The sequence below is a fragment of the Acipenser ruthenus genome, chromosome 43 (genome assembly GCF_902713425.1).
Source record: "Acipenser ruthenus chromosome 43, fAciRut3.2 maternal haplotype, whole genome shotgun sequence".
Lineage (NCBI taxonomy): Eukaryota > Metazoa > Chordata > Actinopteri > Acipenseriformes > Acipenseridae > Acipenser > Acipenser ruthenus.
Window position 1 is genome coordinate 10070020 of NC_081231.1, and position 17780 is coordinate 10087799.

General features: G+C 41.1%; 1 protein-coding gene across 7 annotated transcripts in view; it reads left to right on the top strand.

Annotated features, from left to right (window-relative positions):
* Positions 1-9633, top strand: part of LOC117965865 (uncharacterized) — a 189850-nt gene extending 180217 nt beyond the window's left edge. For all 7 annotated transcript variants that reach the window (XM_059011949.1, XM_059011947.1, XM_059011950.1 and 4 more), the window contains one exon: positions 8141-9633. In XM_059011949.1, the coding sequence (XP_058867932.1) occupies positions 8141-8694 (554 nt within the window). In that variant the 3' untranslated portion in view covers positions 8695-9633. The remainder of the gene's footprint in view (positions 1-8140) is intronic.
* Positions 9634-17780: the final 8147 nt, after the last annotated feature.

The window sequence follows — 17780 nt, forward strand, 5'->3', positions numbered from 1 at the left end:
ACTTCATTTCCCAGCGTCCCTCCCCTTCACAGCGGCGCATGAGCATTCACATGAAAAAATAAACACTTTATTTCCCAGCGTCCCTCCCCTTCACAGCACCACCTGCGCATTCACATGAAAAAATAAAGACTTCATTTCCCAGCGTCCCTCCCCTTCACAACGGCGCCTGCGCATTCACATGAAAAAATAAAGACTTCATTTCCCAGCGTCCCTCCCCTTCACAGCGGCGCATGAGCATTCACATGAAAAAATAAAGACTTCATTTCCCAGCGTCCCTCCCCTTCACAACGGCGCATGAGCATTCACGTGAAAAAATAAAGACTTCATTTCCCAGCGTCCCTCCCCTTCACAACGGCGCATGAGCATTCACGTGAAAAAATAAAGACTTCATTTCCCAGAGTCCCTCCCCTTCACAGCGGCGCATGAGCATTCACATGAAAAAATAAACACTTTATTTCCCAGCGTCCCTCCCCTTCACAGCACCACCTGCGCATTCACATGAAAAAATAAAGACTTCATTTCCCAGCGTCCCTCCCCTTCACAACGGCGCCTGCGCATTCACATGAAAAAATAAAGACTTCATTTCCCAGCGTCCCTCCCCTTCACAGCGGCGCATGCGCATTCACATGAAAAAATAAAGACTTCATTTCCCAGCGTCCCTCCCCTTCACAGCGGCGCATGAGCATTCACGTGAAAAAATAAAGACTTCATTTCCCAGAGTCCCTCCCCTTCACAACGACGCATGAGCATTCACATGAAAAAATAAAGACTTCATTTCCCAGCGTCCCTCCCCTTCACAACGGCGCATGAGCATTCACGTGAAAAAATAAAGACTTCATTTCCCAGCGTCCCTCCCCCTCACAACGGCGCATGACCATTCACGTGAAAAAATAAAGACTTCATTTCCCAGAGTCCCTCCCCTTCACAACGGCGCTTGCGCATTCACATTAAAAAATAAAGACTTCATTTCCCAGCGTCCCTCTCTTTCACGGCTTCTCGGTTCAGCTCGCTTGAATAATTAAAAGCTGTTCTGTAATTGCAGATGTCCTGTTGAACACACAATAAAATATGGACAGATAAAAAGGTGTGCGCACTTTGTAACAGACATCTTATTCACCGTTCTTTTTATAAATAAATAAACTGTAGCTCCATGTTTTTCTTTTCCAATGTGTTGCAGTGTTTTACTGTGGCGTGAATGGAGCCGTGAGGTGCCTTAATCACACAGTCTATTCACTTTACTGAAATAATGTACAGCACTAACACTAGGGCCCTATGGAATCACACAGGCTATTCACTTTCCTGAAATAATGTACAGTACTAACACTAGGGCCCTATGGAATCACACAGTCTATTCACTTTACTGAAATAATGTACAGTACTAACACTAGGGCCCTATGGAATCACACAGGCTATTCACTTTACTGAAATAATGTACAGTACTAACACTAGGGCCCTATGGAATCACACAGGCTATTCACTTTACTGAAATAATGTACAGTACTAACACTAGGGCCCTATGGAATCACACAGGCTATTCACTTTACTGAAATAATGTACAGCGCTAACACTAGGGCCCTATGAAATCACACAGGCTATTCACTTTACTGAAATAATGTACAGCACTAACACTAGGGCCCTATGGAATCACACAGGCTATTCACTTTACTGAAATAACGTACAGCACTAACACTAGGGTCCTATGGAATCACACAGGCTATTCACTTTACTGAAATAATGTACAGTACTAACACTAGGGCCCTATGGAATCACACAGGCTATTCACTTTACTGAAATAATGTACAGCACTAACACTAGGGCCCTATGGAATCACACAGGCTATTCACTTTACTGAAATAATGTACAGCACTAACACTAGGGTCCTATGGAATCACACAGGCTATTCACTTTACTGAAATAATGTACAGCACTAACACTAGGGCCCTATGGAATCACACAGGCTATTCACTTTACTGAAATAATGTACAGTACTAACACTAGGGCCCTATGGAATCACACAGGCTATTCACTTTACTGAAATAATGTACAGTACTAACACTAGGGCCCTATGGAATCACACAGGCTATTCACTTTACTGAAATAATGTACAGCACTAACACTAGGGTCCTATGGAATCACACAGGCTATTCACTTTACTGAAATAATGTACAGTACTAACACTAGGGCCCTATGGAATCACACAGGCTATTCACTTTACTGAAATAATGTACAGCACTAACACTAGGGCCCTATGGAATCACACAGGCTATTCACTTTACTGAAATAATGTACAGCACTAACACTAGGGTCCTATGGAATCACACAGGCTATTCACTTTACTGAAATAATGTACAGTACTAACACTAGGGCCCTATGGAATCACACAGGCTATTCACTTTACTGAAATAATGTACAGTACTAACACTAGGGCCCTATGGAATCACACAAGCTATTCACTTTACTAAAATAATGTACAGTACTAACACTAGGGCCCTATGGAATCACACAGGCTATTCACTTTACTGAAATAATGTACAGTACTAACACTAGGGCCCTATGGAATCACACAGGCTATTCACTTTACTGAAATAATGTACAGTACTAACACTAGGGCCCTATGGAATCACACAGGCTATTCACTTTACTGAAATAATGTACAGTACTAACACTAGGGCCCTATGGAATCACACAGGCTATTCACTTTACTGAAATAATGTACAGCACTAACACTAGGGCCCTATGGAATCACACAGGCTATTCACTTTACTGAAATAATGTACAGCACTAACACTAGGGCCCTATGGAATCACACAGGCTATTCACTTTACTGAAATTATGTACAGCACTAACTCTAGGGCCCTATGGAATCACACAGGCTATTCACTTTACTGAAATAATGTACAGCACTAACACTAGGGCCCTATGGAATCACACAGGCTATTCACTTTACTGAAATAATGTACAGCACTAACACTAGGGCCCTATGGAATCACACAGGCTATTTACTTTACTGAAATAATGTACAGCACTAACACTAGGGCCCTATGGAATCACACAGGCTATTCACTTTACTGAAATAATGTACAGCTCTAACTCTAGGGCCCTATGGAATCACACAGGCTATTCACTTTACTGAAATAATGTACAGCACTAACACTAGGGCCCTATGGAATCACACAGGCTATTCACTTTACTGAAATAATGTACAGCACTAACACTAGGGCCCTATGGAATCACACAGGCTATTCACTTTACTGAAATAATGTACAGTACTAACACTAGGGCCCTATGGAATCACACAGGCTATTCACTTTACTGAAATAATGTACAGCACTAACACTAGGGCCCTATGGAATCACACAGGCTATTCACTTTACTGAAATAATGTACAGCACTAACACTAGGGCCCTATGGAATCACACAGGCTATTCACTTTACTGAAATAATGTACAGTACTAACACTAGGGCCCTATGTTATCACACAGGCTATTCACTTTACTGAAATAATGTACAGTACTAACACTAGGGCCCTATGGAATCACACAGGCTATTCACTTTACTGAAATAATGTACAGTACTAACACTAGGGCCCTATGGAATCACACAGGCTATTCACTTTACTGAAATAATGTACAGCTCTAACTCTAGGGCCCTATGGAATCACACAGGCTATTCACTTTACTGAAATAATGTACAGCACTAACACTAGGGCCCTATGGAATCACACAGGCTATTCACTTTACTGAAATAATGTACAGCACTAACACTAGGGCCCTATGGAATCACACAGGCTATTCACTTTACTGAAATAATGTACAGTACTAACACTAGGGCCCTATGGAATCACACAGGCTATTCACTTTACTGAAATAATGTACAGTACTAACACTAGGGCCCTATGGAATCACACAGGCTATTCACTTTACTGAAATAATGTACAGTACTAACACTAGGGCCCTATGGAATCACACAGGCTATTCACTTTACTGAAATAATGTACAGCACTAACACTAGGGCCCTATGGAATCACACAGGGTATTCACTTTACTGAAATAATGTACAGTACTAACACTAGGGCCCTATGGAATCACACAGGCTATTCACTTTACTGAAATAATGTACAGCACTAACACTAGGGCCCTATGGAATCACACAGGCTATTCACTTTACTGAAATAATGTACAGCACTAACACTAGGGCCCTATGTAATCACACAGGCTATTCACTTTACTGAAATAATGTACAGCACTAACACTAGGGCCCTATGGAATCACACAGGCTATTCACTTTACTGAAATAATGTACAGTACTAACACTAGTGCCCTATGGAATCACACAGGCTATTCACTTTACTGAAATAATGTACAGCACTAACACTAGGGCCCTATGGAATCACACAGGCTATTCACTTTACTGAAATAATGTACAGCACTAACACTAGGGCCCTAGGGAATCACACAGGCTATTCACTTTACTGAAATAATGTACAGCACTAACACTAGGGCCCTATGGAATCACACAGGCTATTCACTTTACTGAAATAATGTACAGCACTAACACTAGGGCCCTATGGAATCACACAGGCTATTCACTTTACTGAAATAATGTACAGCACTAACACTAGGGCCCTATGGAATCACACAGGCTATTCACTTTACTGAAATAATGTACAGCACTAACACTAGGGCCCTATGGAATCACACAGGCTATTCACTTTACTGAAATAATGTACAGTACTAACACTAGGGCCCTATGGAATCACACAGGCTATTCACTTTACTGAAATAATGTACAGCTCTAACTCTAGGGCCCTATAGAATCACACAGGCTATTCACTTTACTGAAATAATGTACAGCACTAACACTAGGGCCCTATGGAATCACACAGGCTATTCACTTTACTGAAATAATGTACAGCACTAACACTAGGGCCCTATGGAATCACACAGGCTATTCACTTTACTGAAATAATGTACAGTACTAACACTAGGGCCCTATGGAATCACACAGGCTATTCACTTTACTGAAATAATGTACAGCACTAACACTAGGGCCCTATGGAATCACACAGGCTATTCACTTTACTGAAATAATGTACAGCACTAACACTAGGGCCCTATGGAATCACACAGGCTATTCACTTTACTGAAATAATGTACAGCACTAACACTAGGGCCCTATGGAATCACACAGGCTATTCACTTTACTGAAATAATGTACAGCACTAACACTAGGGCCCTATGGAATCACACAGGCTATTCACTTTACTGAAATAATGTACAGCACTAACACTAGGGCCCTATGGAACTGGTGTTATTTTGTTCCGATTCCCTTTTTTCCAGATTTCCGTTTTTACCGTTTAAAAAAAATGTAATTCAGTTAATTTAAATGAATTTATTCACACCTCGGGCAAGGTGAACAACACACAACCGTAAACCTACAGGCTTCTACTTTTTCCATTTGGTTTGCGTTCGTCTTCATTGGATTAAGTATTGTTTTATCTAATTGTATTTGTTTTAGTGCAGTGTGGGGCGCTCCAAAGCAAACAGAAGGGCGTGTTTCATAACTTTCAGTTTTGAACTTGATCATTTCTATATCACTGCTATACCCGTGGTTTCACTACCATAAATCTTCTCTGTGTGAACACTGGGATTGTATTGTTCAAAGTGACGGCTGTAATAGCAGTCTGTGTGAGGAGTGCTTGTTGTCCTGTAATACAGACGTTAAAAACAGTGTTGTCTAATTGTTTAAGCCCTTAAAAAGGTTTCTATTTATTTTCCATGATTGCATTTATTTAACACACTCGAACGGTGAATTAATTATTTTCACTGACTCATCCCTTCTCGTTGTTTATCCCTTACAGAATACCCCGTCTCATTTATAACCCAGCTACAGAAACCGTCCCCCCGCCACCCATTCACCCACTTTGAAACCAAAGTTACACCACTGCCTGTACTGACCATTAGTTTCACATGTTCCCTTCAAATATGTAAATCTCAAGCTTAATGCTCTTCTGCCAAATGCATTTTTTTCGTACATCGCTTAATTCCGCGTTAATATTCTTTTGATTCCGTCTGTTCTCTCGTTAACACAGATTCCATAGAGCCCTATAAGACCTGAAAAAAGACGCGCGATGGAGAATAGCAGTCTGTGTGAGGAGTACTTTTTGTCTTGTAATACAGACGTTAAAAATAGTATGCAACGTTGTCTGGTTGTATGCTGCACTGGGGGGGGGGGGGGGGGGCTGGGCTGTGGCCCATGGCTGTATCCTTGAGGGATTTATCAAAGACCCGGATGCCTTCCTGGTTGAGGTGCACTCTGTCGTACAGCTGCCAGGGGCTCAGTGTGGGGGGGTGTGCCAGGTGGACGCTGGGCATCAGAGCACAGCCCCGGACGATCTCAGCGTTGATATTACTGGTGATGTGTGGGGGGGTGTCTGCTCTGTGGAAATGACAACTCTGGAGTTCTGAACTCCTGCGTGGAAAAAAATAAAAATAATAAAACAGGATTAAAAAGAAATAAAAGATAATAACAATAAAAGCATCAGACCGCAGAAAAAGTAAATCTTATGTCTTAATGGACGCAGTTCTTGGTCACAGACCTGCAGCGACCGGCGTCGATGTGTTGAATTCAGAGACTTGTCTTCTGGAAAGTATTTCTCCTTTAAATTGTTTAACGCTGACAGGGATCATTTCAAACAGAGACAAATCAAACCTTACAGTGTGTGAACTGCAAGGTCTGCTGCTGCTTCATTAACTGGGTTTCATGTATTTATCAGTAACGCTTTATATTGCGTGGCATAAATTAATATTAAATAGATATGCGATAGATATTAAATGAATGTTAAATTAATATTTAATAAATGTGCAATACCTGGTTTCTTGCTAAATGTTAACCAAATATCGATTGATAATGTAATGCCACGTCACGTCCATTTATAATACGTTTTGTTACCGTTGAAAATATGTAATAATTTCTCCTTATTGAAAATACAGTTAATCTGACTTGAATGTCAATGGAAAGTAACAAGGAATAATTGAACGTAAATTTAATATGCAATTTAACATTCATTTAATATCAGTTTAATATTAATTTATGCCACGTAATATAAAGCATTATCATTTTTTCTAATGAATAAAGTGATCAGTAATCACGCATATTATTTTGTGGTTACTTTATAAACCAGTCCTTAACAGAAAATAAATAATTAAAGAAATAAGCTCCGTATATTGGAAATGTGAAAGTATCTGAAAATCACATTCAATTCGGTCATTTTAAAAAATCCCATCTATTAACATTGCATGTATAAAAACAAGCTGTACAGAAAAATCTCTTTAATGTTTCGTTTAGATTTTGTTTTTAACAGGCCTGCTTTAAATCTATTTTTCTGACGTGTTTACTGACATTTTTTATACACTATCTGTAACTTTTTAAAGTTATTATTAGTAGTAGTCAATTGAACTTTAATAATATGAAATGAAATTATTCGGTTTGTATTTGCAGTCAGCAGCATGTGAAACACAAACCCATATTTGTGTATTCGTGTGAAATCTTTTGGTACTTTATCGTTTGGGACAGTCCGACCTCGGGATCCATTCTCAAAACAAATCCACAGCACTCCTCTGTGCGCGCGTGTCCGCGGAATCTGACGTCACGTTCCACAGTGCAGCTTCTTCTTTGAGCTGCAGTGTGAACACACCCGCGCTGGGGGGGCTTGGCTCGGGTCCGGCTCGGCTCGGCTCGGCTCGATTTAAGAGACTTTACTGTACGAGGCGATCTCGGGGTTTAGTTAATATTTATATCTAGAAAATATTATTATTTCAAGATTCATTTTAATTGAGGTAAGATGCTCGCCTTCTGCCTTCGTCACCTTTCCCTTTCTTTCTTTCTTTCTTTCTTTCATTCGTTCCTCTTTTATATTATTTTATAATAATAATACTGCTCATAATAATAATAATAATAATAATAATAATAATAATAATAATAATAATAATCTGTCTTAGAAGTCATTTTAAGGTTATTTTAGGTTGTGGTTTGGCTGTTAGGCCAGTTTTTTTTTTTTTAACCCTTTTTGTGTAAAAAATAATAATAATAATAATAATAATAATAATAATAATAATAATGTCTCCTCTCTGCTCCACAGTTGATGTGACTCTGGACCCTGATACAGCACAGTCCACGCTCATCCTGTCTGCGGAGGGGAAACAAGTGAGATGGGGAGTGACATGGCAGAGTCTCCCTGACAATCCAGAGAGATTTGATGTCTGGCCCTGTGTGCTGGGCAGGGAGAGCTTCACCTCGGAGAGACACTACTGGCAGGTGCAGGTGGGGGGGAATACACGGTGGATATTAGGAGTCAGCAGAGAGTCTGCCAAGAGGAAGAGGGGGATCAACATGACCCCCCAGAAGGGTTACTGGACTGTGGGGTGGTATGGATATAGAGATGCGTTCACTGCTCTCACTGACCCCCAGACCCCCCTCCCCCAAAGCCTGAAGCCCCAGAAGCTGGGGGTGTATCTGGATTATGAGGAAGGGCAGCTCTCCTTTTACAATGTGGAGACCAGATCTCACATCTACACTTTCACTGACATGGAGTTCAATCCCAATGAGAAACTCTACCCATTCTTCTATACTTACTGTGTAACAGCCCTTGTGCTGGAGTCCCCTGACCCTGACCCTGTCAGCGCTGCAGATTAAACACACATTGCTGTCTGAACCAGGAAACTGTTCAAACAGCTCAGACAATCTCCTCTTCACTTTCACTGACACTCTCTCTGCACTCTTCTGGGCTGATGAGAAGAAATCCTCTCTTCCACCCTCTTACCCTGAGCCCCTCCTCTTTATTTCTCAACACACCCTTTCCTACTCTCCCTTCCTGTCTCCCTCTCTCTTTCCCCTCCACCTCTCTCCATCTCCTTCTCTCTCTTTCTCTCCTCTCCCCTTCTCCTCTCTGCCTCCCCTATGGCTCTCCCCTCCTCTTTCTCTCTCCCTTCCCTCTGATATGCTAATCCCCTCCCTTTCCAACTCTCCCTCTCTCCACCCTGCCCTCTCTACTCTCCCTCTCTCCTCCATCCTCTCAACTCTCCCTCTCTCCTCCATTCTCTCTACTCTCCCTCTCTCCATTCTGCCCTGTCTACTCTCCCTCTCTCCTGCATCCTCTCTACTCTCCCTCTCTCCTCCATCCTCTCTACTCTCCCTCTCTCCTCCGTCCTCTCTACTCTCCCTCTCTCCTCCATCCTCTCTACTCTCCCTCTCTCCACCCTGCCTTCTCTACTCTCCCTCTCTCCTCCTTCCTCTCTACTCTCCCTCTCTCCACCCTGCCCTCTACTCTCCCTCTCTCCTCTCTCCTCCCTGCCCCCTCTAATTTTGTACTGTGATATTTTGTAACAGCTGTAAGTCTCCCTGGATAAGGGTGTCTGCTAAGAAATAAATAATGATAATAGACTTTCTAGACAATAAATGAATGCATTATTTTCCATGTAATCAATATTTACACTGAAGCTGAGATGCTCCCTGAATATTATTCATTGCTAAACTCAGTGAACTGATTTCTGCTATTTTTATATGAATCTTCTGCTCTGTTTTTGTAGCGCATCTATTTTCTATCTTTCTTGATAAAATGTATAAAAGATATAACGGTGTTGTGTGATTTACTGCTCAATTGTTTACCTCGGCAATCTTGAACTCGTAAAAAGAAGGACATTCATGACAGCAGAGTGCTGATTAAATGAGACCATTACACATATGAATGAATTGTATCCTTAAACTGGACATTTCAATTGTGATTCTTCCCACATAATTCTCAACAATAACAAGCCTGTTGGGACCATGAGCAGATTCTTCACAGAGACAGCTGGGGCTGTACTACAGATCCACACCGCTGAGGAGAGAGGGGAGAGGGAGGGAGGGGGAGACAGCTTGGGCTGCACTACAGATCCACACCGCTGGTGAGAGAGGGAGGGGGAGACAGCTGGGGCTGTACTACAGATCCACACCGCTGAGGAGAGAGGGGAGGGGGAGAGGGAGGGAGGGAGGGGGAGACAGCTGGGGCTGCACTACAGCTCCACACCGCTGGGGGGAGAGGGAGGGAGGGGGAGACAGCTGAGGCTGCACTACAGATCCACACCGCTGGAGAGAGAGGGGAGGGGGAGACAGCTGGGGCTGTACTACAAATCCACACCGCTGAGGAGAGAGGAGAGGGGGAGAGGGAGGGAGGGGGAGACAGCTGGTGCTGCACTACAGATCCACACCGCTGGTAATAGGGGATTTTTTTGTATGTCTAAGCTTGCCTGTTTAATTGTAATGGATGATATCTCTACTTTGTTTGAAACTCAGAGTGGGGATCTGCGGAGGATTGCAGGCCCTGTACACACTCCAGTTAGTTTACATATCCCCCCTCCTCCTCAAAGCACAGATTTACTTCAGTCTGATTTAGAAATACTGAAAGAAACAGAACAGATTCAGTTCAGATGTGTTTAAATTGTCATTTTTATTCAGCGTACATGGTAAATATGTTCACCTTGTATTTAAAACATCTGTGAGAATTTACAAAAAAAAAAAAAAAAAAAAGTAAGATCCAGTCGACGCCAATCCGTTAATCTGAAGAAAAAAATAATAAACCAATCAGTAACACACAGAGAGAGACAGACAGACACACAGATATAGACCGAGACAGCCTGGTTAAAATAAATACGTAAATAAAAATGGCTATTTTACAGTTTAAAATCAAATCCACTTGCCCCGTGATCGCACTAGGAGGACGGCGAGAGAGAGAGAGAGAGAGAGAAAATGGAAAAAACTTAGCGGTGCAGCGAAATGAATAAAACAAAAGGAAAATGCCTGCTGGAAAACATTGAGACTATCACATTACGGGTTTAAATCCTATAAAAATGAAGTAACGACAACAACTAAAGAACCTGAACAACTGGTCAGCGAGAGTTTAGGCGGCGCTGCTGTTCCAGATAACGGGGCTGAAGAATTAGAAAGTAGAACAGAACCAGGAGTCGGAGCCAGTCTGCCCACATCGGCGATCAACGATCAAGATAACTTCAATCTGCCTTTCACTTTAACACACAGACTTGAGGAATAACATTCTGGAGAGATTCGACAGAACGAGTGGAACAGGTCTTTAGAAGAGCTAAATCGATGTTAATAATGTGACTGCGCCACCTTGTGTTTATCGAGGACAAGGAACTCGAGTGGTTGGTTCCCTAATCATATACCAAAAATAATCTTTACAAGCTTTTTTTTTATTAGTAATACTTATTTTAAAAAATCTCAAACACATTGACAATAATGTAAACCATATGACAATGCCACCTTCACTTCACAGTCTATAACAATTGTCTAGTATATATAGGGATGATACATTAAAACAAACTCTAAATCGATCAGTTTCTTATAGTGAAGTTAATTAAACTAGTTACCACAGATTATATTATTGCAGTTTATATAAAATACTCAGATCTATCAGTTTCATAAAGTCTCTCCGCGTTCCAGCTCCAGTCTGCAGCGCGGAATCTCCTTCACAAGTCCGGCTCTCCCTCTCACAATATTCCTCCGCATTTATAAAGGCAGTAGATGATTGGCAGGGCGGGGAGATCAAGCAGCGAGCCGCTGGCAAGCAGAGCCGTGGAACGGGAGACGCGGTTGCTAAGCAACAGGGGGGGGGCGTGCATTGGGCAGACAGTCCTTCAGCCAATCGGAGTTTCGCTCGTATAGTTCCATAGAGGAAAGAGAGAAAGTAGTTTAGGGGGGTCCAGTGAAGCAAATACATCAAACCACATAATAATAATAATAATAATAATAATAATAATAATAATAATAATAATAATAATAATAAAAGACCCTACTACAATCGCACAGTTTCGTTTTTCAAAGCTGGTAAAGGATTTCCTCGTGATTCAGGGCAGTACACGTGTTATTAGAGTGACTGGATCCTGCTTACAGCGCGTCCACTCAAACAACACGGGGGTAAAAAAAAAAACATACATTTTAACACGTAGTTACGTGATAATTTCATTTCTCGTAATTACGTGTTATTTTGTCACGCATTTACATGACCATTTTTTAACACATAGTTGAGTGATGGTTCTCTATATACGTGATTTTTTTTTATTATTATTTTATTTTTATTTGAATTTATTTATGTATTTATGTAAGGTAGCATTGCGCTTCCTTAATATATGAACCGCTTCTGAATTAACTGCGCTGAACCGGGCAGCTGTGAAAGGGAGACATTAAGGGCACGTTCACGGAGATCATTATGCGCGGATTCTGTGCAGAATCTGACCAGTTCATAGAAGATCATTGGATAAACTGGTCAGATTCTGCACAGAATGATCTCCGTGAACGCACCCTGAGTCTGTCTTTATTCACTTCAATGCGCAATTCACTTATTACAGTGACTGTATCCGATTGGGGAACTCCGATTGGCTGGCTGGCTGACAAGATGGGAGCTCTGATTGTCTGGCTTGGTGACAAGAGGGGAGCTCCGATTGGCTGGCTTGGTGACAAAAGGGGAGCTCCGATTGGCTGGTTGGGTGACAAGAGGGGAGTTCCTATTGGCTGGCTTGGTGACTAGCTGGGAGCTCTGAATGGCTGGTTTGGTGACAAGAGGGGCGCTCTGATTAGCTGGTTTGGTAACAACCCAGCAGCGGGAAGGAGAGAACTTGCTGGGCGGACAGTTTGAAGAGGAGAGTGACAATCACATCTGATAAATATTCTTTACACTAAGGAATGTAAAATGTTCCGAACATGCGTCTAGAGCTATCGGGAGTGCAGCCTGACCCTTATAGTAATGATCTACCGGTATACTTGTTAGAATAGATATTTGTAGATATTTCGTTCTTGTGTCTGATTCAAACGTCGATAGATCTACTCGTTATAGTTTTTATGGTCCGGTTTCTGCATATGAGAGACGAACACAATGATGTGTGAACGTACTTTTTAATTTAGACGCACGGATGCGACCAGAAATCCCTAAAGGGTTACTATAAACAATTAACGAGATTTATTTATAAAGCTGAAAAGTATAAAACAAAAGAGAAAAAAAGAACCTCACAGTCGGATCTAAACTCAAAGCTCAATCGCAATGCACTCTGGGAATGTAGTTTATTGGTGCCCACTGTTAATTACACATTAAAAACTACAAATCCCATACCCGCCAGTTTCACTGAATTATCAACCGACAGTTCAACCAACAGGGGATAAAAGATTTCCCCTGGCTTCAGTTTGACAGCGTTAAAAAAAAATAAAAACACTCCATGTTGTTCTCGTTTTATCAGGATGCAGGGGAACTGATGGCAGGACAGACTGCATTTTAACAGGGAGCCAGGAGTTGAAACATGAAAATATCTTAAACACAGCGCTTCAAAACGACACGCAGTGTGCGGAGAGGCAGCTCAGCGCGCTGCCATGAACAGCAAGCAGCGCCTTCTGAGGAGCATGCGAGCAGGCAGCTAAAAACAAACAACCGTCCATTTTAATTGTGTTGATGCAAACGTATTGAACTGCACAAGTGTGTGTAAGAAAGGAAGGAAACAAAGATCTGTAGATATTCAACTTTTGAAGTGCGCGTCTATCTTTTTTTTAATTAGGCGCACATGTGCCTAAAAGATACCGCGTAGAGCGTTTGTTAGGTGTTTGTTGTTGTGGTTGTTTTGTTTCATTATTGCTGTTACGCATTGGACGCTATTATATGAAATCCCGCTAATAACTGTTGCTCACAGCTGACGGGTGGATCGCGGATCGCGTTGAGATCCCCCACAATGCATCGCAGTGTTTGCTGTTTTGGCCCCCACTGGTTTAGTAAAATACACTTGAGCTTGTTCACCACACTGTAGCTAATCAAGCTCTTCTTAAAACCTGGAATGGCTGACATTGCTGTGCAATAGGAGTCATATCTCCATCTCTGCAGTCGTGGAAATCAATTCTCGGTTTGGAAAACAAGCAGCTTTCTCACAGCAGTTCACATGTGCTGGGTAGTGTTAAAAACAGTCACCTCTGATGGGAATACAAGCACTTCCAGCCTCCGCTCCAGAGCCATCATCAGGTACAGATTCACTAACTGCAGGAAGTACAATTCAATCACACCAGGGACTGCAAGAATCTGCTGATATAGTGAGCAACTGCTTTATATTTTGGTATGGATTCCACCAAATTCACTGTCTAAAACAAGTTTAATGTGAATTTCTGTAAACCCCTTTAATAAAAAGCAGTTTGTCAGGCTGAAACAACCTCAAAATCTGAAATCAAGATTTCTGTTTGAATACTGAAGTGCCACTCTGGTTGCTGCAAGTGAGGCACCCAGATGCTTGGGTGTTGTGATTTTGAAATGGTTCCTTCTGCCACCAGTGACGAGGTAAAAAAACACATAAGTGATCACTGGCGGCGTTCACGCGCACAAGTCAGGGCAGTTTTCCTCGCGAGGAGTTTGCCGTACTTTTCAGGACTTGCGTTGCGATGCAGTTCTGATTTAAGTGGAAAAAAGCGTCCGTACGAATGCAGATGAGTCAATTCATAGTCATTTAGGGTACGTGTCTGCTTAATAAGTAGAAAAAGAACGACTCTGAATATCATGAGGACAGCTTAATGCGTTGCCATGCAGATAAAAACATTTAACAAGAGAAATGACGTGTTGTCACGTACATTCTGAATTACACCGCGCATTATTTGTATGGTTACCTTTCCAACACACGCGCAATATCCCATGCAGCCAACATTAACACACACAACATATAACACAGAAATGCACACAGGGGCGGGGCACATTGCCACAACGAGATATTCACATACGCAGAGATATTTAAATTTGAATTGCAAAAGTCGTTCAAAAGCGGCTCTGGCGGTGCTAGTGTTAAACACGCTGTTGGGTTTTTCTAACTTTCTTTTTACATTGACAATGTTTTTGTTACAGTGATCACTTCTTTTTATACTTAATAAAATAATGAATAAAGTGAGGGAAAGATATTAGAGAATATGTATGGCAAACAGACAGACAGACAGACAAGACAAGAGAGTAATAAGTAGAGTAATATAAAAGAAATGAGAAAAGATTTTAAAGTAAGGGACTTTTTGACAGTAATGAAAGTGTAAACATTTTAATCTTTCAGTTGCACATCCATCAGTGGTGAAAACAATATGTATATTTTGGTAGGTTTTGATATATTGATATTTACGTAGGTACAAAACTACAATGTTATGAATGGTTCAAAAGGTACATATGCATGTCAGTGCTAAAGGGTAGTATACTAACACATTTTAATGCTGGAAAAAAACATTATCCTCCTTGATATAGTGGTGTTATGAACTTAGGCCAATGTAAGGCATTTGTAAAGCATTAGATCTCTTCATAAAAGGCCATATACATGTCCTTTGCATTTCTTGACCATGGTTTGACTTCAATAAGTGCATCATTTGCATGCACCCATTTTCCAGTAGCACCCACAGCAAGAACAGACACATAGTGTCCTGAAGTAACACCCTGTCCTTTGTGGGAAGATAATTGGTAATGTAGTGGTTTTTTCATATGTATAATTAAGAGGCCAATTGGCATGGTAGGCTTGTGTGTTTTTTTCTTTGCTACTCTTACTGTCATTCAGGTGCTGACATTATGGATTTCTGCAACGTTGTCCTGTCTCTAACCCAGCCTTGCAATCTGCTTTCATGCTGCCTGCCTGTGCTTGATTAGTTTGCGTACCTGTCACCTCGGCAACCGCTGATGCTGCCCTGCTATTGGCTTAATTTCAGGAAGCCTATACTCACCCGTGGCATTTAAAAATGGGGAAGGAAACTAGCAGAGGAGGGGGAACACATTGTGAAAGCATTGGGCAGAGGTGAGAGGTGAGAGGTGAGAGGTGAGAGGTGAGAGGTGAGAGGTGAGAGGTGAGAGGTGAGAGGGAGCGTCATATTTGTTTTTGTCGTTTTTCTTATTGATCTTTTTCGTGCTGAAAGAAAGCTATTCTAACTAAGCCGGCATCCAGCTGAGTAGCATCCTGTGAGCTGCAGCACCGCATCTGAGTTTTCGCTGTTTGATTTCCGGTAGCGGTAAGCCTTGTCTTGCGAGGCGAGTGTTGAATGTTTTGTTTATTTGTTATATAGTACTGCTCGCTCTCCGCTCTGTGAAGCGCTTGCTAGTGATTGCAGGTCTGCACTGCTTTGTACTGTATGCTATGGTTTGCTTTTGAATTGTTTTAGTCTGTATGGTAGACGGTTTAAAAGGTACCATCCCCCCTTGGTATACTAATACTAATATGTATCTATGCTACTGCCTTTTTGTATTTTAAACTAATAGATTTAGATATTGTGACGCTGTGGATATTGTGCAATAGATTTATAAGAGGTATTAAACTTCCAAAAAGATGTTCTCTAGATAATTGTTTCTAAACTATTGGGTTTTTCTTAAAATCTATTTAAAATTAAAGGTTACCTGCAAAACTGATATACACCACTGATATTGAAATTTTATACTCTATACTAGCTACTTGTAAAGGATTGGGAAAACGTGAGTGGTAGTTTGCACGTTTTGGAATTTATCTTTTTGATTTGAATACTAATTGGGATTTGGGTAATATTGTTGTATTTGATTTCACTTTGATTTGTGTAGTATTATTGTATCGAGTTTCACCTTTTGTAGTTGCTGCTTGAAGATTTCTCCTCCTGCAAAGTAATGAAGGTTGTATTGAATACTGTTAATATAATATTGCCTCGACACACCGATTGAGTTAAGACTGAATATTTGTAAATCCATTAAGAGCTCTGTTAATTGGTTGAATCTTGAGCGTTTGATAGCATTGCTGTGTCTGCAATTAGTACATTTATTCTAACTTTAGAAACTTTATTTTGCACAATAATATTCCTGTGTTTTTACCACTTGCTATTTAAAAATAAAACTATTTTTGAAACTTCAATTGTGTCTCTGCCTCCTTGCATGCACCATGCTGTTGCTTACCCAATTAAAGAACCTCAGTATTTTGAATTCTAAAGTGAACTTTAAGGTTTACAAGAGGACCTTGCCCTCTTTAAACACAAAGTGGCGTAGTCGGTTTTTGGTCATAGGACCGTTCAAACAATTTAACCCCTTTTTAAGCCGTGTAGTAACCCACTACATATATATTTTAAAAACCTTGTGAGGATGCGTGCCTGATTAGCTACTGATTTATTTAACCAGCTGACAGTCACACATCTTTATTAAACTTGTGCAGACTATCGCTGAGGTGTAATTAACAGCTAGTTAACCCCTCAGCCAAAATATAAAATCCTGCAGCTGTCTGCGCTCAGGGTAGAGGGTCAGAGGAGAGATGCAAGTCTGTGGAAAATAAAAAAACGATTGCTACTTACTGTGAACCATCCTGAAGGTACTCGTATCTGTGGTTTGTTTATTTTATTTGTTTGGCCAACATGCCCTTTTGTTTTGTTTGTTTTATTATTTAATAAAATAACTGAACGCCGTTGCGTTTCAGTTTTCACCCGCCATTCATTGTTTTGGTTTTGTGCTCCTGGTCCGTGACGTCACCACACCTGCGCACGGCAAACACTCTGTCACAGATGGCTGTATAGCATCAAACATTGCAGTATGTTGTTTATGCAAGGCTGAAGTCAAATATGCTGGTGGCACCACCAACCTGACAGTGGTGTAGCCCTACATCTAAAAAGTACTGGAACACCAATTAAAATAGTTTTTCTAAAACAAATTATACGAATTCAACTAAGCGATTTTTAGGCTACTCCCCCTTGATCAGTGCTGTCAGATTAGCTGTTTTCCAGGTAAATTTGTCTTGTTT